General features: G+C 45.4%; 3 protein-coding genes across 9 annotated transcripts in view; 2 read left to right on the top strand and 1 right to left on the bottom strand.

Annotated features, from left to right (window-relative positions):
- C17H12orf43 (chromosome 17 C12orf43 homolog) overlaps positions 1-22207 on the bottom strand; it is a 28169-nt gene extending 5962 nt beyond the window's left edge. For 3 of the 6 annotated variants that reach the window (XR_014887042.1, XR_014887043.1, XM_085238611.1), the window contains exons 1-6: positions 19625-22131; positions 19503-19548; positions 18548-18646; positions 17827-17900; positions 17409-17499; positions 16677-17052 (exon numbers count right to left, since the gene is read on the bottom strand). Coding sequence is in view for 4 of the 6 variants with exons in the window: in XM_085238611.1 (XP_085094737.1) it covers positions 16701-17052; positions 17409-17499; positions 17827-17900; positions 18548-18646; positions 19503-19548; positions 19625-19868 (906 nt within the window). In the remaining 2 variants the exon portion in view is untranslated. Of the gene's footprint in view, positions 1-16326; positions 17053-17408; positions 17500-17826; positions 17901-18547; positions 18647-19502; positions 19549-19624 lie in introns of those variants that run through there. The other 3 variants (XM_085238608.1, XM_085238610.1, XM_085238607.1) reach the window with 3 other exon arrangements.
- On the top strand, positions 61-14690 carry HNF1A (HNF1 homeobox A). The gene is made up of 10 exons (XM_010720257.4): positions 61-427; positions 7297-7496; positions 8407-8593; positions 8877-9115; positions 9264-9421; positions 11124-11325; positions 12642-12833; positions 13084-13205; positions 13500-13641; positions 13748-14690. Exons 1-10 carry the CDS (start codon positions 93-95, stop codon positions 13873-13875), a joined length of 1905 nt encoding a protein of 634 aa, XP_010718559.1. The 5' UTR covers positions 61-92; the 3' UTR covers positions 13876-14690.
- Positions 22208-22411: 204 nt separating the features above from the next.
- RNF185 (ring finger protein 185) overlaps positions 22412-26757 on the top strand; it is a 13323-nt gene continuing 8977 nt past the window's right edge. Inside the window, exon 1 of one of the 2 annotated variants that reach the window (XM_085238594.1) lies at positions 22412-22754. In XM_085238594.1, the coding sequence (XP_085094720.1) occupies positions 22412-22754 (343 nt within the window). The remainder of the gene's footprint in view (positions 22755-26757) is intronic. The other variant, XM_085238595.1, reaches the window with a different exon arrangement.

Raw genomic sequence — 26757 nt, 5'->3', positions numbered from 1 at the left:
AGTCGGGCGTGTTACCTCAGGAACATGGTGTAGGGAAGCTGGAAGCAGGATAACGTGGAACTCAAAACCCAAGGAACACCAGCCTGAAGACCATGGTCTCGAAGCTGAGCCATCTTCAAGTGGAGCTGCTGGGAGCGCTGCTGGAGTCGGGGCTAACCAAGGAGACCCTGATCAAGGCACTGAGCGAAGTGGAACCCTACGTGCTCCAGAGTGAAAGTCAGCATGCTATCAATGCCCTGCAGACAGAGAAAGGGGAGTCCTGCCCCGAAATCCCCAATCTCCCCAATGGAATGGGGGAAACCAGGTTGTCAGAAGATGAAACCTCTGATGACGGGGAGGAATTTACCCCTCCGATAATGAAGGAGCTGGAAAACTTGAGCCCTGAGGAGGCTGCTCACCAGAAGGCTGTGGTGGAAAGACTATTACAGTAAGGAAATAATTTGCTGCTCCTCTTTGCTGCTCTTTCTTGCATTCTCCCGCTAAGTCTCTTTTTCTTACCTTTTATGCTCAGCGTGCTCACAACTGATCTAGCTGCAGAGTTCCCATCCATGCCCAACTATCCCCCAGAACACTCCCCATACTCTTACAGATGCTCAAACTTTCTCTCTTTTAATTTCACTTCAAATGCATAAAGGGAGCCACAGAGCCTGATTACGAGTTTGAAACGCTTGTATCATCAGGCTTGAGAACAATTCATGGGCTGCATAAATTGCATCTCTGACTAAACGTTAGTTTCTGCCATTTATACTTTTATAGGATTCAAAATTTCAGTCATCAAGGAAAAAAAAAAATATCTGGTCACACTTTTAACAGGTTTTTAGCATCATATTAGCCAGTGACTTTATGGTAAAGTGAAGCTGTGAAGTTTTCCCTGCTAATTTTAAGGCGATAAATATTTTTTAACTTTACTGCTCTTTGAAGTATTGACAGTCAAAGACAATCCAAGGGAACCTCTCATCCCACGAGTGCTTAGTTATCCTGACTTAAGTGGAAATTTTCTTGTAGAAAGAACACAAATCAAATACCTGCAGTGAGGCAGAACCCACTGCTTCTACCGTCCACTCACTGTCACAGCTATAAAGTACATATGCAGCAACAACTGCAGGTTCTACACCAACACTATTTTGCATACACACATTTTTAATACCAAAAGGCAGGCAGAGCTCCCTAACCAGTAAGTCTTATGACAGAGAAACATTCACTGGGATTACCATTTGGCATTCTTCATGGGACAGTATTTCTGTGGGTAAAGAGATTTGCCCAACAAGGATCATGTCCATCCAAGCAATCTAGAACCCCAGAAGCAGAATCTGCCCATCTGTTTTGGGGGGTGGACATTCTGAAATCTCAAGCTGACAGAAAATCCAAGACATAGCAGTGAGCTGCACCTAAAATCTTCATTAAAACTGAAAACCCAGTTCGAGAATTTCTCAGGCATTGCTGTCTCCCTCCTCTTCACTTGCAAACAAAATAAATATTAAAGGTAACAACAAGAAGCGAAACATCAAATCCCACCAGAAAGGCCAAAGCCAGAAAAACAGCAGCTCAGAGTTAGCACTCACCATAAATACTTAGGAGATGGAAGATGGCGGACTGGAGCTGTGACAGCTGCATCCAACAGAGGTAAATTCACTGGATCAGCTCTTACCCGGGTGGGGAAAGCACTCCCAATAATTCAGTTTTCTTTTTGGGCCAGTCTCTCTTTCTTCTCTTCTGCTCTTCCATCTCTGTTACACCTTTTAGCCTCCTTTGTTCCCCTTACCTCTCTCCCCCTCATTCTTCAGACCTATTCCCTCTTCTCTCCTCAGTTTTGTCTCTGCTGCCAATCCTCCCCTTTTGATGTCTTCCTAGCCAATTTTTCTCTCCTTTCCACACATTTCCTTCCCCTCATCCTTGCCTCCTTCTCGTCTCCCTGAGACTGCGTACAGGTCTTGGGGTAGTTTGAGACCAGTGGCACCGGGCGGGCCCTGGCTAGTTACTAATTATCCAATGGCTTTATTATTTCTCTTTTGTCTTATAAATTTATAGATGAAAAGCCCCTGATAAGCTTTTTGATCATTAACTTCCGATCAGGTATCTCTCCACAAGGGAGACCATGGAAGCTGAAGAGGAGCTCCTGGCTTTGCCCCATTTTCTTTAATGAATGGGTGAAGCAGGACTTCAGTGCTATCGCTTGTGATCTGAGAACAGGCTCACGTATGGAGGGAATTCCTTCCTCCCAACTTCACTTTAGCACAATTTCTGGTTTCTGATCATCTCTGCCTTCCTAGGTGCTTGCTACTGTTTTTTCCTGTGCATATTATCAGTGCTCAGCTCAAGCACAACTTCCCTTGCAAACCTGTGACATTAATGCTTTCTGGCCAACAGTCTCACATCTCTCTGCAAACAGTCAGTTGAGTAATATTCCCCTTTTACAGAGATTCTGCGACTTACCTAAAACCCTAAGAGGGTAGAGAAAAGGATAGGTGAGAACCAGAGTCTCCTAAGCCTTACCCTGAGTTGTAATTGCAAAGCTTTGTTCTGAACCTCAGAGCTCTCATTCATCAATCCCAAGTACCACAGGACAGAGCAATGCACCAGGAGTCCAAAAAGATAGAATGTATTTATGGAGGAATATAATAGATTAAAACTATTCAAGGTGAAGTGAAAACACTAGGAAGTCTGTATTGTCAAGTATCGCATTATATAGAACTTTGATCAGAAAATACATTCAAAGCTATGTTATGTCTGAGAATCTATTCCAACTATCTGAACCAATTTCAGGGTTTGATAATTTCTAAGCAGTTGTTGCTTACTAAAGCCTTTTTCTTTGTTTTTACAAATAAACCTTTCCATTAACAGAGGCCAAAAGGTAACGTCCTTAAAATAATATTGTAATTACAGACAGGACAGAAGAATCTGTAATAGGAATTACTCTATAATAGAAATTACTTCTAGCAATGAATAGAAGGAAGGAAGGCAAGAAATCTCCAAGCCCAGGTATTCCCAGTAGAACTTCAATGATTGCAAAACTACTTATTTCAGCATCTACACAAGGATTTCACGTCAAGAAATCAGATGGAGGCTCTTTTGCCTTTAGAAAGAACTTTCTTCAGGCTAACAATCCCTGGTCTAATATCGTAGACCACATTTTAACAGAGAGATTGACTTGTGGGCAGCTACAGGCAATACAAGACAGTCTTTGTGGTAATTGCAGGTATTACTCGTTAAGTAGTACCAGAGGGAGTCCATTGCTAGGCTTTCCAGGAGATGGAAAGGAAAAGTGACAGCACTAAGAGACCCAACACATCCTCACAGGACCACTGAAGTTGGAAGCGTGGTTTTAAAAGCACAGAACAAAGCTGAGTAAGCTAGGAATTAGACAAGAAGCTGCAACACAACTGGGTGATCCTATGGGCATCTATTACATTTTGTCCCTGCAGAAAACAACTGATAAAGGCAGTTCAGATTGACGCTTCTGTAGTGAGGAATTGACATTTCATCCCTAAATGCCTCATTGATCTTCCACAAATTTGCAATCTGAGCAACATCCCTTCTAGATCACCCTACAGAGAGAAAGAACGGCCTGGTATTACCGACAGAAGGCAAGAGAGAGGCGTCCTTGGGAGCAGGGACAGATCGTGTTACTGCACGGCCAGAGAATGGCGAGAGGTTTAGCAGCAGTTCACCTGTAGGGCAAGGAGCAAAATTCCATTAGGAAAGAGAGAAATTGAGATAAGCAACAGGTTTCCCCTAGAGGCAGGGTCAAAAGCATGCCTTCCTTGAGGAAAAAAAGAAAGGCGATGATAAAGAGTCAATATCTTCCTCACGTAAACTGTCTTCGAGTTGCTGTAACTGGGGAAAGCTGAGATGAAGCTGCCACACCCCTTCCATTTCCACATATAAACCAAGATGAGGTGAACCAGGCCAAGTTCATCAGAAAGGAACCCTGTCGATGGTCTTACCTTCCCTGCTCTCTGCCCAGCACGGCTCCAGGTGTGCACTGGCATCAGTGAGGGCTGTCTAGCAGGCTCCAGAGGAAAGGCACAGAGCACGGCGCTGAGAAATTCACAGCTCTGAACCTCTGCATAAGTGAGCTCTGGTCCAAACGGCAATTCAGAACCTGCAAAGGATTCTCTTGCCTGAGAATCTGAGAACAAGAAAGAAGGAAAGGAGAAATAGGGGGAAAAAATTGGGGAAGAAGAAGGGAAAGAAAGGAACAAAGGAAAAAGAAGGAAAAGTCAAGAAGAGTGAAGGAAGGAGAATGTCCCCCGAATGTTACATCTCCAGCTCTCTGGAATGGGTTTTCTTTAATGCTAACAACTTGATATTTACTTTCCATTTAAATTTGAGATGTTGCTATAAATTATCAACCAGCCTCTTGTTCCCTTTGAGTTTATAACTAACTACCTGGGTTACTTATTGTTCAGGTAACAAAAGGGAGGTGAAAACGCCCTTAAAAAGTGACCTCAAAACTAAGAAAATGGGAAGTTGGAATGGAGAGAAGACCCAGGCCCCTGTGGCTGAGATGAGTCAGGGAGAGTGGCCATGCTCAGAAGCTGAAAGCAGGACAGTGAGATTTGGGAAGTAAGCATTACGTGGGAACAACTTCCAGGAAGAACTTAACATCTCCAAAACAAGAATGGGATGGGGAGGTAGCTTCTATTTTGGAAGAATGAAGATAAAAAAAAGCAGAAAACGAGCTTGCAGGTAGAAGAGAACTTGAGTGAGGCACACCCAGTTCTAACTCACTGTGGAAGTGAGATTTTAGCACATCTACAACAGGAAAACTGACAGTCAGTGACAGTCCTACCACTGGTGAAGGAATTAAGTTTACCTTATGAACTGTGTGACAATGATGCAGACTCCGCAGGTGGAACTGAGCATCTGGGCAACAGCTCATTTCAGGGTTCAGCTGAGCAGCTGCCATTGCTTATTCTGTGATGTAGTCCAGGGCCAAAATAAATTGTGCACTGACATTACAGCCCGTGTTTTGATGATGTACAGAGTAGTTTGGATTACATACAACTTTTTATGAAATTATACTGTGGTAAGACTTCCCTGCAGCATTTTCCCTTACAGAACCCTCTCTGCTTTGTCTCAAAATAAAACAAACAAACAGAAAAGAAAGCACAAGGCTTTGAACTACTGTGAAAAAGAGACTCTCAGATTCTTCCTGCTTTGTTCCTACAACAAAGAAGCAAGGATCTTGACAGGGAAGACAGAAGTGACTCACCATCAGCCTGCAGGAAGGAAATCAATATGTAACAGTGGTTTCCATCAGTAATGACACAGTCCCTCCTTTCCCCATCTGAGCCAGAGCTCAAATCTAAGAGAAGAGATTACAAGTTTGAGCCTTCTCTGTGTAGAGACGTGTGTAACAAATTCAAGGCACATGTGCTGGCTAGAATATATCACAAATACTGAGGGAGGAAAGACATTGAAGATGGAAAAGCTCTGTAAGTTCAGCCCAATTTGAGGCTTCTGAAAAGACAAAAGATAGTTAAGGGAGTAGGCTAGAAGATTGAAGCTCTATAAGCAAGTGTACCATCATATGTATGTACCATCATAAAGAGAAGCAAATGGTCCTAATTTAAGAAAACAGATTCTTCAGAGAGCTGTAACCAACACTGCTTCTGCCATACATACAACGGCAGCAGAGCTTGCTCCTTGGACTACCCAGCCACTGTGAAAGGCTGTGAAGGGAACAGAGATAAGGGTATTTGCACTGAGAGAACAGGTGTGGACTTTGTCCTGCTTATCACTTTGCAGCCTCTGGCAACCTACTGAATCAACAAAGCCTCCAACAGTACAGCTGTTGCCAGTTGCTCAGATCTCTGTATTCTTGCTACACATCACCCACAATATTAGAAATATTTTTTCATCCCTGTTGCTCCTTTGATGCTGGTGTTAGATGCAACACCATTGTACTTCTACAACATGCAAACCTTCTCCACCAAATATCCTGCATACAAAAACAGAAGGATGCTTTGTTAAAACTGAACCAGAATCTTTGCCATAGAGAGGCCCCTGAATTGATTGGTTCTAGACTGCCTGTTTTCCCATCTTCCTATTTTTACTGTAATTTTCAGCCTCAGTGAAACTGACAAACACAAAGAAGTCACAGTCAAAGTCACATTGTCTATTCTCACAAATTCATAGAATGCCTCAGCTTGGAAGGGACTTTAAAGATCATCTAGCTTTAACTCCCCCGCTGTGGGCAAAGCACCCAATAGATCAGGCTGGGCCCCATCCAAACTGGCACTGAACACCTCCTTAGGAACAGCTGTGGATATTTTCATTAGAGGTCTTAATCAGAGATTCACGTTCATTATAAAATCCCAATTCAGATTAGCTTCAAGTTTTCCTCCAGCTGTTACCCCAAAGGAGGGTGGCAATAGGAGGAATTAATAGGTTGCCTGTTCTTTATAGCATGTAGGAGTCTGAGTGGATCTAGATGTTAATCAGTGTGTTCACATAATGCAAGGCTGATGCACAAAATCATAACGCCAGATTGCTTGGTGTATACGTATTACATGCATAGCTGTCCTGTGACAGTATGATGAAAGCCTGTTTTCATTGCCTGAATCTCTCCATGTTTCTCATCCCTGACAAGATTTAGGGCACGAGCTAGGTTCAGCATAGTAACACAGTGAATCCGCCTTGGAAAAATGAATTACACCTATCCCAAGCACTTATGCCTTAAAGAGGATAGAGAAGAAAAGGTAAGTAGAGAATGGCAAGATAGTTGTCATCTCTGAAAAACAGATACCTGTAGTCATAACATATCCAGCTGAATGCTGAGATCCAATGTCACTTCTCTCCCCACAGCATTATTTACTAGCAGCAAAAAATGCTTTATTACTTCCCAGCAGAAAGGGATGTACATTCCTTGTCTGCATCACTTGTCAGCACTTTCTATCATTTACAGATGGCCATTGCCTGAACAGAGCAGGGCAAAGCCTTGTATAAAAATAAGCACAGATGGCAAAGACTGCTGCCATGTTTTGGAAAGTTCCCCTGATAGCCAAAGATGGCTCCTTCTAAGGGGAGATCAAAGTGCCTACAGAGATCTGCTTGAAGGAAGCTAGATACATCTTTTCCACCTAATTCCTGACAGATGCTGCGCTCTGGCCACACAGAGAACAGCTCTCCTTTCTCCAGCCAGTTAACGCTCCTGCCTCACCAAATGCAGTGGTGCTGACTGATATGCATGGTGCACCTAGGGAAGCACCAGTGCACCTCCTTGCAATGCAGGTCTGCCTAGTGCAGGTGTTACAGAGAGCTCTCCTGAGAAGTATTTTCTGCTCCTTCCAGAGAGGATCCCTGGCGGGTAGCAAAGATGGTGAAATCCTACCTCCAACAGCACAACATCCCTCAGCGCGAGGTGGTGGACACTACTGGTCTGAACCAATCCCACCTCTCACAACACCTCAACAAGGGCACTCCCATGAAGACCCAAAAAAGGGCAGCCCTCTACACCTGGTACGTCCGCAAGCAGCGAGAGGTGGCCCAGCGTAAGTACAGCAGTAATTGTTCTCCAGTTTCCAACTTCATAAAAGCCCATGCTCTCCCTTGCTGATCCTTACTGCACACTTCTATCAAGGAAAAAAAATGCAGGAAAAGCCATTTCTGGAAGCAAGTTTAGAGAAATCCATGTCAGTATTCAGTAAAGTGAACCTAACTGCACATGGAAAAATGCCCTGTCACAAAACAGCCTGCGGTTACCCACTCCATCCATCACTTTACTAAAGGGATGCCAACTAACATTATTCATTTGCCATTGGAGTTTGAAATCCATCCGCATACTAAAACAGTGTACCTGATACATTACAGACATTTCTCAGGCATTTCTATCTGAGCACCAGGCAGGTACAATTTTCAACTAAAGCAACAGTTCCCCTAGCTGCAAAAAGCTATTTTTGCACTTTTGTATTGTACTTGCCATAACAAACCACTGTAGGCTATCACCTCATACTCCAGGCCCTCCCTATACAGACACCCATTGGCAACCCATCACTGCAGCATGCGCTTCTATATTCAAGAATCTACCTGGAATCTCTCATTTAACTTTGTATTCATGAGTTGCAATTAAAACGAGACTGTCAGCCTCTGGGTTGTTCCAGAGAGCAGGACCCCAATCATACTTACTCTAAAGCCTCCCACATCTGTTTTCACTTCCCCAAGGTGGGAGCTGAGATGCAGTGCATGCAAGAGAAGGGGCAGGACAATACAGTCCTGCTAGGAACATCTTGACTATTTTAGCAGATTATGGAACTTTATTTCTACCCTGTCTAGATTCAGCCCTCTGTTTTCTATGACATTTCCTCTAATAGTAAGTTCTACTGGGCCTGCTGGGCAACAAAATGGATGGAAGTACTCAAAATGCTTCCAAAAAGCAAACTCCCTTGCCCTTTTCTGCTGCAGAATTCACACATGCTGGTCAGGGGATCTTGACAGAGGAGCCCATGGGAGATGATCTGCCCACCAAGAAGGGACGAAGAAATCGCTTTAAATGGGGTCCTGCCTCACAACAGATTCTGTTCCAAGCCTATGAGAGACAGAAGAACCCCAGCAAGGAAGAGAGAGAGGCACTGGTAGAAGAGTGTAACAGGTAAAGAAGGGTGCCTGGCTCTTAAGAAGCTGTGCAGGGTCTCTGCATGCTTGGTGTGCTAAGGCCCACATGAAGCAGGGTTGTGGCATCAGCCATATTTGAATCCAGACTGGTGAGCATTCCCCGTTTGCTAAGGATGCAGTAATGCCCCACGTCTTGCTGTACCCAGCAGGATCCTTCCGTGTGGTGTGTAAGACCACAGTCACTTTGGGGTTGCACACTTACTCCATGCCTTTGACTGAGGCAGATTCAGCAAAACTCTTTTTGTGCTTTCTCTTAACAGAGCAGAATGTATTCAGAGAGGCGTTTCCCCATCTCAGGCCCAGGGTCTGGGTTCAAACCTGGTGACCGAGGTGCGAGTTTACAACTGGTTTGCCAACCGCAGGAAGGAGGAGGCTTTCCGGCACAAGCTGGCCATGGACAACTTCAGTGGGCCACAGCCCACCTCTGCTCCCCCTCTAACTCCTCACAACTCCTCCTCCCTTCAGCCGCCTCCTGCTCTCTCACCCACCAAAGTTCACGGTAAGAAGCAACCCGAGGGAGATCTGAAAGGGAGACGGCAAACCCCCCCTTGACCTGAACGTCTAGAGATGAGTGTCCACAAATGAAACTGAGCTTAGCACTTGGTGAAGTGAGTTTTAACAAAGAGTTTCCCCCTGTTGTGATGCAGGTGTGAGGTACAACCAGCAGCCAGCCAGTGAGGCAGAGTCCTCCAGCAGCAACCACCATGGGAACAGCTCCATGGTGACCACCCAAACCATCCTGCATCAGGTTTCTCCCCCTGGGCTGGAGCCCAGCCAGAACCTACTGAGCACAGACACCAAGCTGGTAAGTGATGTACATCAGAGTACTGGTGACTAGAGGGTGGTCACAGGTAGACTCTTCAGAAATGGTATTTCCTAGAACACCCTTTAAAACAATCGTATTACAGATATAGGACAACCACCTTGCACTGACTTTGCAACATGAGAACTCTTGGGATACCCGTGCACTCCGGACTGATGGGGGTGGGCATTAGGACATGGAAGCACAGGATTTCTTTAATACTAACCCAAAAAAATCTATTGTGGAAAAACAAACAAACAGAACAACCAACAACAAAAGAACACAGCTCCAAGTATGATACGATTTGATTTCCTTCCTCCCAGGAGGCTTTTTTCCTCAACTCCCTTTTCCCAGTCACACTCATCACCTCTCTCACTTGAACACTGCATATCCCAAAATAGTTGATCAGACACCAATGAGATTAACAGATCAGAGACCAGTTACACCATTGAAATATGTACTAGACATCTAGATTGCAGCAACCTACCTTCCTCAAATCAAGTTTCCGAGAGTTTTTTTAATTTAAAAAAAAAAAACAAAACAGTAACTCTTTCTACTTAACTAGCAATTGAGCATTAGGGCAACATTACTGGTCTTCTTCAGTTTGCACATGCTCCCCTGCTGTTGGCAGCAGTTTGCATTAGTGCACACTGTCCCAAGGGAAAGCTAAGTTCACTATAAATCAGCTTGATTTAAATCTCTTTTTTTCTGTTTTCTCCTCAAAGAGAAAAGTCTTTCATGAGATGCTGAAAGTCTTCTAAAGCCATCTTCTAGAACTGGTATTTGTGTGATACTCTGTCCCACCACTTAACCTGCTGGTGCTTGTTCTTACTAAATGTTCTTACAGATTTTTTCTGAGGGGGAAGGAAAAAGTACAGTATAAGTCACTGAAATTTCTCCATCAGCCAATTTATTTGAATGACCTTTTGCTGTTTCACAATATCCCAGCTACAGATCTCTAAAGGGCTTTGCAAGTTCAAACCCCGTCAGAGCACAGATAGAGGTGATGTGCTTCATTTCAGAGGTCAAGAAAACAGTCCAGTTATCAGATTTCTTGGTGACTCGAGGTCACAGCCTAAATCAGCAAGACATCCAAGCACAGAATTTGTCCTGTCCAACAGATATGCTTCCCCTCCAACAGCAAGGAACTGTTAATGTAGCCTGAAGAAAATATTTTATGAGAAGAAAAAAAAAAAAAACTAAGGAATATTTTCAGCAAGCCCTTTAAAATCTTAATCTGAAAACTCACTGGCCACAAAAAGACACTTGCTGAGAGGAAGGGAAATTATAGGCACTTCTCAGAGGAAGGGGTGAACAAGGAAAGAGGAACTCCTGGATTCTGTAATGAGCTTCCTTCCGAATTTCTCTGGGCACAGTCCTCTTCCCTCAGTTGTGAAGCAGAGGGCAAACTTTCCCTTCAAAGAGAGTGCAGTGGGACTGACCTCACCTGTGTTTGTACAGCCCTCATAGTCTTTAAGTATGAAAGAACTATAAGAGCAAGGATTTCCTCTTCATATTTCAACACCTGACCTTTGCTAGTTAATTGATGAGCATGAGACAACAGAAAGACTGCAGACAAGCAAAGGTGAAGTCTTTCTAGTTAGCAAGGGGTCAAGGGCAGGCAGGCAGAATTTGCTGACAGCTTTGGGACTTTCCACACTCAGCCTGCTGCAGATGGCTTTTCCACTGCCCTTCTCTCACACAGATCTCAGCTCCTGGAGGAACTCTGCCCCCCGTCAGCACCCTGACTGCCCTGCACAGCCTCGAGCAAAACCCCCACGCGCTGGGCCAGCAAACTCAGAACCTCATCATGGCCTCACTGCCTGGCGTGATGGCAATCGGAGCTGGTGAGACCTCGTCCCTGGCACCTGCATTCACCAACACCGGCGGCTCCACCCTGGTAATAGGTGAGCAGCGTGCTTGGTTGTTTGCTCTGGTAACTCTGCTCATCAGGACTCTGGTGCAGAGCTACATAGAATTACCTCCCTCACCCTCAGAGATAAAAGCACTAATTTGGCACTGAGACACCTGGGGAAACACACAAACGCTAAGGATCTTCAACTGCACTACTGACAAGTACCCGTGAAATTAAGGGACAGACATCATTCATGTTAGAATTCAGTCACACAGAAACACAAGTCTTGAGAGCAAGGGATTCTGTGATCTGTTCCTACACCAATGTTTTTTTCTACTGCTGTGCATCTTCCCAAATATAAACATAATGCCAGCTTCAAATTAAGGGAATTTAAGCATGTTCACAGTGAAAGACAAAACATCCTGCTCTACTTCCTGCAAAAAGCACATGCAGTCATCACTCCTTTTTTTAACATTTTTTTTTTTTTTTTTTACCTCAACAGTTTTTCTGGACTGCTATCAGATTTCTTTTCACTCCAGGAAAAACCTACTGCCAAAATGCATCTCATTAGAGAAAGGAGAATAAAATGTGTGCTCTCTTCTTCCTCTTTCTTCTCTGGAAGAAAGAGGTCCTGTTTGTCAACAAACATGAACTAATTTCCACGTCCCAATTTATAGCCAAGATTATGATATTGATTCCAATTCTGTGCAAGCCAAGAAGAAGAATAATTAGAAGAGATTTCCACAGTGTTAACATTCTCTCAGTGCTAGAGAGGCTTGATGAAGAGGGTGTAGTAGGAACATACCCTATATATCCAGGAATATGGTATAGACAGAGATGAGTACTGACGAGTGAAACCTTCTGCCTTTCTCACTGGTTCAAATTCCAGAATTCAGCAGCCCAAACAAAATGAGCTTAAGCTTCATTCCATGTGGCTGGGCAGCTACAGCATCGTCATCTATTACCTACAACTTAATATAAAAGGAAAGAATAAAGGAATGAGACACTGAGATGATGCTCTGAGTTCACTTCTGAGCGAGGACTCCCCAGTGGAAATCTACATCATGTTATCACTTAAGTGGAAAGCGATCTGTACAGGTACAACAGGAGGCACTGCAGGAACAAACACGGGAAGTCGGAGAGCTTTTTATAGTACCTGTCTGCATTATTCCTTTTGCACTTACCTGCTTCATTTTCACAGGCATGAAATCTACTCCCAGTCACAGTGAACAAAGGGATTTCCTGCAAAGCAGAATCTGATCCCACTGCTCCGACAGACCTGCTGTGACTGCTTCAGAGGTTCCTGTTGCAGAGCAGCCGCTCCTCCCATAGCATGCAGCGCCGCTGTCATCACTCCTTGTTTTTCAGGCCTTACTTCAACCCAGCCCCAGAGTGTACCTGTGATAAACAGCATGGGGAGCAGCCTCACCACCCTGCAGCCAGTCCAGTTCTCCCAGCAGCTGCACCCGTCCTACCAGCAGCCCCTCATGCAGCAGGTCCAGAGCCACATCAACCAGAGCCCCTTCATGGCTACCATGGCCCAGATACAGAACCCCCACGGTGAGAGTGCAAACTCATTTGCTCATACAAAACAAAACACTTTGTTCTGGAGCATTTGCTGGCTCTGAAACTTAATTGCTATAATTATGAAATTATTTTCCTCTTGCATTCATCCTCTTGTCCCTCAGTTCCCAGTATTTCAGAGACAGGCAGCAGGTCTGCACACACAAAGAGAGAAACTCAGCCAAACCAACCTCATGCAAAGCTCCAGCACCCACATGATCTTGGTTGTTTTTTTTTTCGTGTACAGCTCTCTACGGCCCTAAGTCTGAAGTGGCCCAATACACACACACAGGCCTCCTACCACAAACCATGGTGATAACAGATACAGCCAATCTCAGCGCCCTGACTAACCTGACACCAACTAAACAGGTAACTGCCTTAGCACGTGTCTCCCCCCACCTTACAGCTGCATCAGTCTGCTGGGAGCTCCTTACTTCTCAAAGAGCTTTTGGGTGTGTGGTCAATGCCATTCCAGCAGAATGATCTCATCTCCTTGCCTTGCTGGAGACATTAGAGCAAGCTTCTCACTGCATCATCAAGGATTTAATCTCCTTGGAAACAGCACCTGCTCATTCTTTCTAATCCTCTTCCCCCATCTCTTCCCCCTAACATCCCATGTTAATAGGGATGTAGAAACCAGGCACTGTTAACTCTTTTCTCCAGGCATTCACATCTGACTCAGAAACCCACACAGACTCTGGGATCCATACACCAGTATCACAGGCACCAGCAATACACCTACAGAACCAAGACACAACCATCCAGCACCTTCAGTCTGGTCCTCGCCTCACCTCAAGCCCTGCTGGTAAGAGGAGCAGCCACTTACTCTTAAACCACATATTGCAAATAGGTGCACGTGTGAGGAGGGGACTGCACTGTTTGTACCTAACTTCCACCTGTGCTTTTAACAGTGTCCTCCAGCAGCCTGGTGCTGTACCAGAGCTCTGACTCCACCAACAGCCACAGTCAGCTGCTGCCATCCACTCACAACGTCATTGAGACCTTCATCTCCACGCAGATGGCATCCTCCACTCAGTAACACCAAGACAACCACCCAAAGGGAGGCTGCCAGGACCAAGGCATAAGGTGCAACTCCAAATGTGTTTGCCATCATTGTCACCACTGCCTTCCACTGGAAAGAATGGTTGCTGCAGTCAGCCAACCTCCAGCCCCTACTGCCTCATAAATCCCTCATTCAGCTGCCTCCAGAAGAGATGGCTCAGGCTCAGAGCAGGAGCTATGGAACAGTGATGCCGGCACTGATAGGATCCACTGACCCCCAAAACCAAACCCAACCCCACAAGCCAGCCTAGAATGACCAGACATCCTTGTGGATGCTGAAGGAGTGCTATAAAGTCAGAGATCTGACTGGAATACAGCAAAAAATGCCAAGATGTATGTGGAACTTTGGTTCTGCTCACCTTCACTAGGTTGGACCTGTACAAACCTGCCAACACCAAAGTAAGCCATGCAGAAAAGAGAAAAATTGAGCTGTCAAAAAAGGGACTCCATCTTTAATGCACTCTCCTCCTTTGATGTAAGGAAACCTGAACTGGAATTATGAGAGATAATATCAATTTGGAGGCAAGAGTGAGAACCTAGCTTCTGACTGTGCAGTGAAAGTCACCAAGAAACTGAATCAGGAATGGCTTGGCAAAAACCTGTCAGTACAAGATCATGGACTACAAGTTGTAAACCCCTTAATTAACTACAAAATCCCAAACATTCTCAGTTCAAAATGACCTGTAAAATCATGCTATCCTAGTGGAAATGGCTTGGTTACTTTTTTTTTTTTTTTTATATATATAGCTCTGCTTTGTTTTAAATGCAGAAATTAAAGTTTAATAGCAGCAAGGAGACTTCAGCTCTCTGCATTAACCACGTGGATTCTCACTCACACATTCTGCTGAGTGACCCAAGGGTGGCATTCTCCACATGTCCCTGACACTGCACAACATCCAGTGGGGCTCCACGCTCCACAGACAGCAGTAGTTCCCTCAGTGCTCTATGACAATGTCAACTTGGATGGATTTTATAGAACACTGTTCACTCCTGCCTTCCCTGTAGGATAGATTCTGTAGTTCTTGATATGAAAATAATTCCCCTGGAGTCTAAAAGCCTTATTTGCACTAAATGAAAACTTTCTACGTACATAATTCCCCCTCTAATTCCCCTCTTCTTTATTTACTCTGAATCTTTGTATCACTGGTATGTCATACGAAAAGCCCCAGTTAACATGTTTTTGCCACTGTGACAGAGCTGTTCTTTCTACTGTGAGCAGGACAGTAGAACATGCTCAAGATTCTTAACAGATTAAGATACATGAAACAATTAAACAGTGAACTCTTTGGTCATCATACCTGGAAATTTCAGTATTGCAGATAACATAACACATAACTGTTTATGCCTGTAAGAGCTTCCTCTAGATACCACCAAGCACCAGAAATTAATTTTGGTCACTAGGTTCTCTGAGAAATTTTATCCAAGGATAATTTCCTAATCTCCCATGTGCATTACTTGCAAATCAATTTTAAACTTCCATTCAGAAACAAAAAAAACATATAAAACAAGACAAGAAATGTTATGCATTTGACATTTGAGGTGCTAGCTTCAGAACACTGAAGTTTTATCTGGCCATAAAACAAATAATTTCAGTCACGTCCAGATTACTTCCAAGCCAATTTTCTATTTCATCCATTTTTTGGATGCCAAGTGTGTTCTCCTGAGTGACAAACAGCAAGGATCTGACAGTAGGAAGGAAAACATCTTGTTTCCTTCCTGTGTTCAAAGAGCATCAGCGCACTATTTTGGTTTCTCTAATCCAGCTTTTAGGTCTCCTGAATAGAGCCAATGAATTAGATCTACTGAAACTCAACAGGAGCAGAGCATTGATCCAAATAACAGCTTGTTTCTTGGAATACTGCAGCTGAAACAAACAGATTAAGAGCTATGCTAAAAAGTACCAAAACCCACTGTGTTTCACAGACAAAAGTCATAGTGAACCAAAACATGGTCTGAAATTCAGCCACTGAGATTTAAGTATTTCCTGTACCAATTTCACAGCATTGATCAGAATCAAACAAAAAGCCATCTTCAGCCCATTTCATCTCTGCTGGGGGAACTATTTAACAGCAAGAAAGCTGCTGTCCCACAAACCTGCCAAATTAAATAAGACTAATAGTGAATAAGAATAACAAAAAAAAAAAACCAGAAAACTCTAAGAGAAATTTAGAAGGATGCAGCAGAACTGCTTGTTTTTAACAACCTCAAAATAAGCTCACTGCTATCTTTGTTTACACGCAGGGGCCCTGGAGAGGTGTGGACTACAGAGGGATCAGGAACACGGCAGGTTTCAACAGCAGATTGTTACGATAATCACAGAGGGGGAAAAAAAATGTGGGAGGGGGCAGGGACTAACATCTGGTAGATGCTTTTCACTAAATGAGTTTCCCACAGGCAAATCAAAGCGAAAAAGAAGTTGACCACCTGCTGCCACGTAAACCAAGTTCAATTCATCATACGCTTTCTCCAGGAGACAAGATTTGGTTTCAGCATGTGAGAGAACAGATCAGAAGGGATGCAGCTATGATTACACCCCTCCACCACACTGGTCTGTGTACAGTATTTAATCCTTTCACACTAGGACTGCACAAGCAGCAGCACAGATAACTGCTGTGCTAGGAGAAAAACGCTCCCCAAGGGAGGTCAGCAATATAGGAAGTCACTTTAATTAGACTCCCAGGTCAGAGCTTTTAGAACAAAAGCTTTGCAACTTAGTTCTCCCTCATCTGCAGTAACTCCATTAGTTTTTTCCCAGGATCGTTCATTCATCACCATCACCTGTCCATTTGCAGAGCAAAGCATTTATTCTCTCTCTTTCTTCTTCTTTTTCTTCTTCACAGCCCCTGGTGACACCGTGTTGTTATCTGTATGATTGCTGTCCTGTCTCTTGTGTTGTCCATTTGCAGAAACCAACCGTGGCAAATCTCTGCTGTCCTGGTCACACTCTGCTGGGTCTATTATTTTCTCTTCAGTTTTGTTCTCTCCCTTAATTTTCTTTCTTTTCTTTTTCTTCTGTCTGTGCTCCACATAACCCTGACACGTATTCTGGCTGAAATCCTGGGACAGTGCAGGAAAAGCACTTTGCTTCAGAATGTCTGCTGCTGACACAGCAGCCTCCTGGTACTTTTGCCACTCTTGGTCACTGTCTGAGTCACTAGAAAGGTAACAAAAGGGAAGGAAATTATGCTATGTTTCCCTTGAATTCATCCAAAGCATTGAAAACAGAACTATCTAAGATCAGAACACTGAATGAACAGCCAGTGGATCCAGGATTCCAGTGCTTACAGTCAGCATTTAAAATTGTTTATATCTCCTATTTGTATTTAAAAAAAAATGGAAAGAAAAGAAAGAAAAGAAAGAAAAATTGCTATTTTCAAATATCAGTCATATAAATACACCACTTAAGCTCTTCAACTTTCTAATCCCACGGGAGAGTCTCTGCTGCCTCTGAAGCATGAAAACAAGGGCTGGAATAGCACTTCAGGAGCAAAGCAGCTGACAACACCTCACCTGGAACTGGGTGGCCGTCTCCTCCTTGGGGCAGGGCTTCGCTCTGATTGCCCACAGCCTCCTGGGACAGAGGAGGAGAAGAGGCGAAAACCTAAAATATGTATTTAGAAAGGAATTTTAGCCAAAATACGGAATAAGTGAGAGTAATCAACAACAGTCTCCCTAGGAAAGCCTGCTGTAGTTAACAGATGGCTATACTTGACAACAATCATCTGTCAGTCTGCAAAGGTTTAGGACACAACAGTCAGGACAAAGTAATGGCCTTTATTGATGCTAACAAACCCTGTGCCACTGCTTTTTAGCCAGTAAAGAGCTGGAACTACAACTGGCACTGGACAGGATCCATCTCACTTGCTATTATTTGATTAACTGCATCAGCAAATGGCCACGACTTGGACATGACATGACTAGGACTCACCATCATCTCCACAGTCAAACTGCTGCACACAAGCTGCTGAAGGTCCTGATGAATCCTTCAAGACAGTGATGAAACTAAACAGAAAACTCTGGTTAAATGTTAGATAGGTTTGTACAACCTGAGCTAAAATTGGAAGTCTATAGGAAACAAGACCAGGGTGATGTTATGGTTTCTTTTTTTTTTTTTTTTTAGTGAAGTTTCAATTCCCTGCTTGCAGAGCAGACCATGCCTCCTCTCCTTAGCAACATATGACACAAGAATGACTTAGTTCTAAAAGCCAACTTTAAACACCAGGAATTCTAGTTGCAAGGGTGATATTCGCACACATAATAGACAGCAGGAGGCCCAGACAGATGCATACTGCCAGTAAAATCCTGAACTCCGCACAGCTTTAGGGTGCAAGAGAGGAAGGTTCTTATGTTTGCCTTTAAATGATGATATGGTACCCAAATTCTTCTTTTTCCTCTCTACAATGCATTTACAACCGAGGTAAATGGAGACTGGCGGCGTTGCAAAGAAGTCATTACCAGAGGGACACAACAGGTGAACCAAGTTAGTTCACAGAATATTGGAAGTTTGCATTAAATGCAGAAATGAAGGAATTGAGAAGAAAACAATTTCTTCAAGTTGCACTTGGATCTTTAATTTCTTGCTTTTAGCACAGAGAAGCATCAGTGTACTTTACCCATACAACAAGCCTTTTTAGTAGCAAAGCCAATACCTGTCTAGCATTGCTCCCAGTTTCTTTGCAACGTGTGCTCTGAACTCTGGTGTGGTCTGTAGCTCATTTCCATCCTCATCATGGTCATTCACCTCACGTCTGTTTAAAATAAAATAATGATCATCTCCTTCAAGAGCAATAACATGCAATACTCTCTCTCAAACAGGAGATAAGGGGCTGTAAAATCTCCCACCCTGTAGTAACTAATTCATGTTGAGTTGATAAGGGACAACTGCTAAGGAAAGCAGAGAGCTCAACAGTTCAGTTCCTAACAATGAGCTAAACATCATTCAGCCATCTCCGTGAAAGTAATAGGATGATTTTCTCATTGAAATAACCTGCAAAAGCAAACAAATGATGGTAGGACATCCCTTCTCTGGTAGGTACAGTGTACTTCTTGAGTACACTGCCACAATACATGCAAAACCTGTCCCAGGAGAAAAGATGGCACCGTGCTGCATGGCTGACAGCTTTTGAAACCAAGCCTGCAGAAATGCTGCAAGCTTACACAGGTCAGCATCCCCTTTGTTATAAGGCACTTAATTCAGACACTGCTTTCCCACCCAATAAATGATTAGCTTTGCAATCACATTGTTATTATTTGCCCTTCTGTATATAACCCTCCATTCTTTAAATAAGAAGTTTTGTCATACATAACTATTAATTTTTGCATGGCAGGGGCACGGAAGAGTTAGGGCACAATTAGGGCATTTCTGACAACTTGAACTCATGCTGAAACTGCCAGCAGACATTTATTTTCGATTGCTTTTGCTTCACTGTTAGAGGGATAAGGAATATACTTCCAAAATAACTTCATTCATTTATTACAGTTAAGCATCACTGCACATTATAATTGTACCAAAGGCTTTCCAGTACGAGGCAACACAAGGCATTAAGTAGCACACCTCAGATTTTTCTTCACCAGAACACAACCCCGAAGCCCGCAGAGCAATACCTTAGGCTGGGCCGAGCAGCCTCCCGCTGATCCTTTGGAAATCCGCCTGCCAAAGAAAGTAGGACGTGAGAAAGAGCTGCGCCCAAAGCCTGGCACAGGCAGGGCACCGCCTCGTCTCTCACCGCCTCGGGACTCCGCCTGCTGCTTCGCGCAGTCCCAGGCCGCCTCCCGGAATCGCTCTGCCGCCCCGCCGCTGCTCTCCGAGTCCGAGTCGCTGTCCGCGCTCGTGCCGTCCCTGGGCGCCGCCATCTTGGAGCCGCGCGCGCCGCGGGGCATGCCGGGCTCTGTAGTCCTCCCGCCGGTCCGCCTGCCGCAGGGCATGCCGGGCTCTGTAGTCCTCCTGCCGGTCCGCCTGCCGTAGGGCATGCCGGGCGCTGTGGTCCCGCAGCGCTGCGCCCCACAAGATGGCCGCGGCTGGCGGCGCGCACCACCCCCTCGGGAGCGCTCCCACCGGGACCGCGGCTCGCGTCCGTCTGACGCCCCGTAACTGCTGCCGGCTGCGTGTGATGCGGTGCCTGAGTTCTCGGCTGTAACAGCACGCACAGATGGAGGGTGAACGCAGACCGATGGTGTCGGAAAGACGGCATCGCTTTGGTGCTTTCAGAAAGAGGCAGAACGCTCGGCATTGGGGGATACGGACGCGGGAGGCAGCGGGCACCTTTTACAAGGCCTGCCCATCGGCAGGGAAGGACGCGTTTCGGGCAGCTCTCCGTATGGGATGGCTGTTGGCACAGGGATTTGATCGCAGGCTGTGCCGTGTTTCACTCGTTTATTTCATTTCGCAGTGTCACAGCACCGGATGCTTTTGCTCCTTTGCTCCAGCAGATCAGGCAAGTTGGGGGTGCTGCAAACCTAAAGAAGTTTGTCAGCTTCCAGAGACAGAAGTCCAGAACAAAGCCCACACGAATGAAAGAGGTCACAAAACAGAAACAGCTGTGTGCCACCACTTCGGTGCTGTATTGAGAATTGAAAAACTGAAGTGAGCAGGAGGAAACTGCTCTTCTTATTGGACAAAGGCAAAAGGCCACAGATAAATGGGAACTCTTGCATGGAAATGTCAAGGAAGCACATTTCCAAATGCGATTTAATGCTGAATTAAGGTAGCATTAGGTTGAAAATACTTGTCAAATGGAGACTTGATGAGAAAAATGCTGATGTGAAACTTAGAGTGTTGGATTCTTCATCCATGTATCTCTTCACTAAGATAATTCTAGGAGGGGTTTTATACACAGCATAGATATATGGAGCCATAAGTATGGTGTGAGCCTTGACTTAGGTCATGAAAAAGTGATTAATCCAAGTCATTTATTCTCATGCTCACTATGAGAGTGAACCAGCAGCCAGCCTATGGGGTGTCCTGTCTGCATCTAATCAGTTACTGGCTGCCAGCTATACTGAGAAATGATACACATAACACCATAAGAATAAACATAAACAAAACCTCCCCATCACAAAGGTGATGCTTACCTCTTTGAAAGCTGATTTCCTTGCTTCAGCAAGGCAAGTATCTCCTTGCATCATTTACTGCCATTCAGTTTACATTCACTGTCACTGGCAGAGAGTTACTGAGTGTTCTGTGTATGTTCCCCACCTGAATAATATTTTAAGTAAATTTGTTCCTGTTAACCTTATCTTAAACAAGATTAACATTTACATTCTGTTCTTGTACGCCATTCTTTCCACTCATTTAATCTTACTGATTCTCCATCTCTGGATCTTTGCCATTTTAAAAAGAAATTGGAACAAGGGTAAGAAGCAGAATGAGGGAACTGTAAATAAAGCATTATATAAATTCATAATTATATTTAATTCTTCTGAGACATAAAACATAAAGAGTTAAAATGAACACTGGGGATTGAAAGTATTCCCTGGCTATGTTGAATACAGCATTGCTTCTTTCCAGGCTGCTTTTGTTATCATAAAATACCCAAATAAAGACTATTCTGAGCATTGCTCTTACTCATGATTAAAATACTCCAAACAACTTCACTTATACTGAAATGCCTTTGACTGCAGATTTACATGGTGACTACTCTAAGCTGGTCCAAATTTAAGAAGCTCATCCTCGTTTTAATCAGCATCTGGGGGATACATTTACACTTCTGGGGTCCCATTAACCTCTCACTCATTTGATGCTACACTGAGATGCCAAATTTTTGCTTACATGCTGAAGCTGTGCCAAGCCATGCTGCTTTATCATCTCAGTTAAGGAAACGTTCACAGTCAGCAACACACAGCTAGTGTTGTTAGGACAGCTTCACAGAGCCTGTCCTAGGCCACAGGCACTGCTGCTTTTGGACATGAGCTTCACCAACACCACAGCTACAAGTTTCCCCTTGCAGTACACCAAGTGTGTGGCAGTTCTGGCAGTGCTGCTGGATCACTACGTTGATACAGGCATTACCAAGCCGACGTGCTACTGGAGGCAGCACGAAGGCTCAGCACAGCTGAGCAATTCCCAGCTGGCACATCTGAACCTGCCCTGAGACCTGTGTTGTCCCAGGCCTCAGACAGCATCCCTGGTCTCCGCAAGAAAGGCTCCATCGGCTTTAAGCCCCACTGATTACCTTCACTCCCTCAGCTCGCCTCTAGTGGGAGGGCACTGGGATTCGGGCTGGGATTCCCCGTTCCGGCAGGTGCACGCAGAGCCGCAGTGCTGTCAGGGCAGCGTGTGTCCGGCAGGGACGAAGCTCGGAGGTGCCGCCTCGGTGGTTCTCCCAGCTCCGCAGCCCCGGGCCCGTCCTCTCCTCCTCAGTTTCTCACAGCTAAATAAATAAATACCTCCTCAACGCTCTTTGCTCCCCTCCCGGAGCAGCTCCTGCTCAGACCGCGGCACTCCGCACCCCTTCGTGCGGCCTTGCCGCCGCTTTCCTTTCTCCTCCGCTCCGCCCGGACGTTCTCTGCCGCGGATGACGCGCAGCCCGCGCCCGTCGCAGCGGGAGGCACCGGGACGCAGCGCCCGGCGACGAACGGGCTGCGGGGAGAGCAGAGCCGAAAGTCACACGGGGAGCCGAGGCAGCGCTACGCGGCGGCCGAGCCGGCTGCGCTCCCCGCGGTGCGGCCGGGACGGCTCGGTGGGAAGCTCCGTAGGGCAGCTCGGAGGCACGGCTCGGCGCGGGCGGAACGCGGCCCCGCGGAGCGGCGGCGATAGGCCGGTCCCTTCCGCCGCGCCGCGCTTCCGGGGCGATCAGGTGACGGCGGCCGCGGGCAGGGAGCGGCTCCGCGGATCGCCGAGAGCGCCGGTGAGCACAGGCGAGCGGCTCCGCGTCCGGGTCTGGGTTCCGGTTCGAGTTCGGGTTCGGGCCCGGCTGGTGGGCGGGGGGAGCCGAAGCCGGGACGCGGCGGTTCTGGAACGCGAGGATCGGGCCGGTTCATCACCGGGGCGACCCGGAAGGCCGGAGCCGTTCGCGGCCGTTCTGGCCGAGCGGGGCGGGGGACGCCTCGGCAGCCTCGGGCCCCGGGCCGGTGTCGGCAGCGCGGGGTGGGTCCGGCACGGGTTCCGCTCCGCTCCGCCGGGCCCGCGGCGCCGCCCCTCCTGCCCGACCTCCGGCCCGCCGCCGTGCCGGGCCCGCGGCCGCCTGCCGGCGCTCGGTGGCGGAGCTCCGTGCCTGGCGGCGCTCCGAGCCTCCCGGGCCGCGTCCGAAGCCCGCAGCACCGCTGGCCGCTCCCGTCTGGCTGCGGGCAGGGCCGCCGAACAGCCTGCCGAGCGCCTGCTGAGCGCCTGCTCTCTTGCCCCGCGCTCACCGAACCGCGGCCCCGTCCCTGTTTTCTCACGTCGCGCTGCTAACGCGGTCAGCCTGCTTATAGATCGTTCAGTGTTTTACATAACACCAGGCCAGGAGAACGCTCGGCGCCTTTACCCAACTGCTTCCATCGGTGCTCTTTCTTTTTTAATTTTCCCCTTTAGACTTATCGGTAACAGAAGAAAATCTTTGTTTCGACATTCCTACATTTTCTCGGAGTCTCTATCACGTTTCTATGGAACGATTTCTAAAGGAGAGTTACGTAGTTGCTTTTCTGCTAGCTTGTCTCAGCGTGGCACGTTGCTGAGGTGCACTGGTGAGCTGTGTTGGCTTCTTCCAGCTGCCCACAGAGCTGTTCAGCAGGGCTGTACCCCAGCAGCGCCTGTAATGCAGCCCTGTGTTGCAGAATCCCAATTAGCAAAATGAGGCCAAGCGAGGGCATGCTGCTTCGTCAGGCAAATGGGTGCTTCTGAACGGTCAGATGATGGCACAGATTTGGATCCCGGGGCTTTATGGTGATACTAAAAAGCAGCTGCATGGTGCTGCCCAGGTTGTGGGAAGTGAAAAGGTGGATTTACAGGGAATGTTTCTAAAGGGTTAAAATATCTAAGTGGCACAGAGTAAAAACGTAACGAGATATAAAAGTGCCTTTAATGATTAACAGTGTGCCTTCAGTCACATATCTGCTAACACCTACCTTAAAATGACCGTCAAGAAGTAAGTGTACCTTTCTCTGGATGCTGCCAATGATTATCAGCTCAGATCATCTGTGCTTTTACCTGAAGTCCAGACAGCTGTAATAGGTTAAGAATCAGATTTCTGTTAAACCTATGAATGAGAAGTATTTATATAAACTCTGTCAGTATTTTTGATAGGATTTCTGATGTTAATTTTCCTTTTCTACAACATACGTATCCAAAAAAATGACGTTACCACTGCAGTAATAGGAAAAACTGACACATCTTCCTTTCCATTAAAACAGCAGGAAGTTGACAAACTAAATCAGAGTTCATTTCAGAAATGAATGAGGGCTGGATTGTTTCAGAAGTCCCAGATAAAATAAGATTAATTAGCAAAGAAGGGTGGAAAAGTGTCTTTCTCATGGAATTTAAATCTAACAATGCACTATTTCATTGTTATGTGTGAGATGTTGGGAAAAGAAACAAGTTTCAAGTTTTATCAGTAAACCAACCGTCCGATGGCCTCACTGTTGTTTTTTTTTTTCCCTTACTGCTCACAAAAGAAGATTAGAAATGAAATACTTAAAACATTGTAGTGCTCTGAACATAGATTCTGGAGCTGTTTCACTCTAATGACATCAGCTTCTCTCTGTCTCTCTTCAGTTATCGTTCACCTACTCTGCTCTGTTTCCAAAGGAATGTTTTCTATGTTTTAGCTTACAATGGAAACTCTCCCAGTCTGTCTTGAACAGCTTCTCTTCTATTACTAGAGTCAGGTCAGTGTATTTTAGCAAACACACTCACTTTGCTGAGCCCAGAAATATGGTCTTTTACAGTATCCATTGGGCTTACATTTTACTAGTGTGCAGCTCCTCCTGCTATATTTACATATTAGTTTTTGAGGGATTTGAGTAACATTTCTTACTGTCCGTCAGTGACATTTTTATTACTATACAGACTGGTTTCCCACACTTACTTCCTTCAGGGTCCACCTGCTGCTCTCAGTTGCCATGGAACGTTCAGGTCTTGGTGCACCATCTGCTTCTTGGAGGTCTGGCTTCAGCTCTGTCAGCTGCACTTGCAGTTTCAGTACCTCACTGGAAGTCCTGCTGGATCCCTAAACATGTAGCTTCATTTCCATGTCTTCGCCTCCCCCCAGGCTTTCTTTAGTTTAGGAAGATTGCTGAAGCTGGCTTGCTTCATAACCGTTCACCTGTTGGCACTCTTGGTACTCTGGATGCGGTGAATGCCAGTGATTCTGTCACTTTTGGAGCAGCCTGTTGGGATATTATAGGGGTCATGATTAAAGTGAAATAAACATCTGGTATAAACAGCATATAATTAGCAAAGGTAGTAATTTCCTGCAAATATAGAGAGAGCAAAACAAGAAGAAAAAAAAAATAAGATCTTCAAATGCTTGCAGTTAGATCAGAGCTGATTTTTATGTGCTTCCACTTGTTTGCAGCTCGTGCTCCTAGGGTTGATTTGGAGAGCTGATCAAAGATGAGGGTTTAGCAAACCTAGACTGGCATCTGTCTGGTCACTGCTCTCTAAATTCTGTTTGCTTAACCCCAAAAGTTGTAGTATGTGCCAGTGCACTTGCAATCTTCATGCTGAGCTCTAAATCAAACAGAAAACAGGGTCTGTTTGGCCTGCTGTGTGCCTCCCTTCCAAGTTCTGCCTTGGAGTTTAAATAGGCTCAGGTGCCATTTCAACAGTTTGGAGTTTGTTTGACATTTGGAACAAGTTGAATTTGCAGTTGAACTCCTACTTGAGCATTCAGACTGCGTTGTAAGTAATGCAACACGCAGTTAGCAGTGCGGATTTTAGTCACTCGGTGCCATTTCATGCGTGCATCTTTGTAAGTGTGCAGTGTGCTTTGCAGGTGAACAGGCGTGGATGGCACTTGCTGTGGACATGGTTATGTTAAACAGCACTCCGTAGAGAAGAGGAAAGCATTGTGAAGGCTTTTCAGGATAAGATTACTTATTTTTATTGTTGCATTTCGATATATTTTCGATAGTTCAAATCATTTAAATCCTAATAGGTCGTCAAGCTCAGTAAGTCTATGGAGAAAGAATTAGGAGAGGATTTCAGGACAGAGTGCCATAGACCTTCTAGGAGAGAAAATTAATTGCCTGGCACATTGTATTACTTCAGTCTTTTTTTCTGTCTCAGCCATCTTTATTCCATTGCAATAATTATATCCTTATGGATCTCTTCATAAGTTGCCGTTGGTCTTTTGTTTGTTTGTTTGTTAATTATTTTTCTCATAGTTACTAAAGGTATGAGTCGGTTGTTTTGGGTTTGTTTTTGGTTGTTTTTTTCAATCAGATGTTAGTGAAGGTGTAGATATTATCCATGTATTTCTGGTGTTAAGTATATGGCATTGAATTTGGAGAAAAGAACAGCTTCCCACATTGGTTTCAGGGACACAGAAGTTGGTTTATTTAACTCGTGCATGGTTGCCTTTTGTGGCCAGATGTGAGGGCCAGGCATCTCTCGTGCCTGTTCCATAAAATCATGGTGGTGTTTCACGTTTTGATCCCTTTAGTTTTAGGAAGACTTTCTTAATGTTGATATTAATTCCCAGCACATACGGATAGGTCCGAGTTGGGAAGTTTTCAAGCATTACTGAGCAAGATAGATGGGTGCTACCAACAGTTCTGGTAGTAGGGATGTGTGAAAACTCTAGGCTTCCTTACTGTGTTGTTTGTCATCTGGCAGTATTTCCATCAAGCAGATGGAAACTAGCATGGAAATGTTAATTTAGTACAATGGAGCACCTTGCTGCTGAGCTCATTGAAATGACGGTGTGAAATGCTAAGCAGT

Source organism: Meleagris gallopavo, chromosome 17 (genome assembly GCF_905368555.1).
Source record: "Meleagris gallopavo chromosome 17, MGAL_WU_HG_1.1, whole genome shotgun sequence".
NCBI lineage: Eukaryota > Metazoa > Chordata > Aves > Galliformes > Phasianidae > Meleagris > Meleagris gallopavo.
Note: the sequence above shows the minus strand (reverse complement) of the source record. Positions and strands in the feature narration are given on the sequence as shown.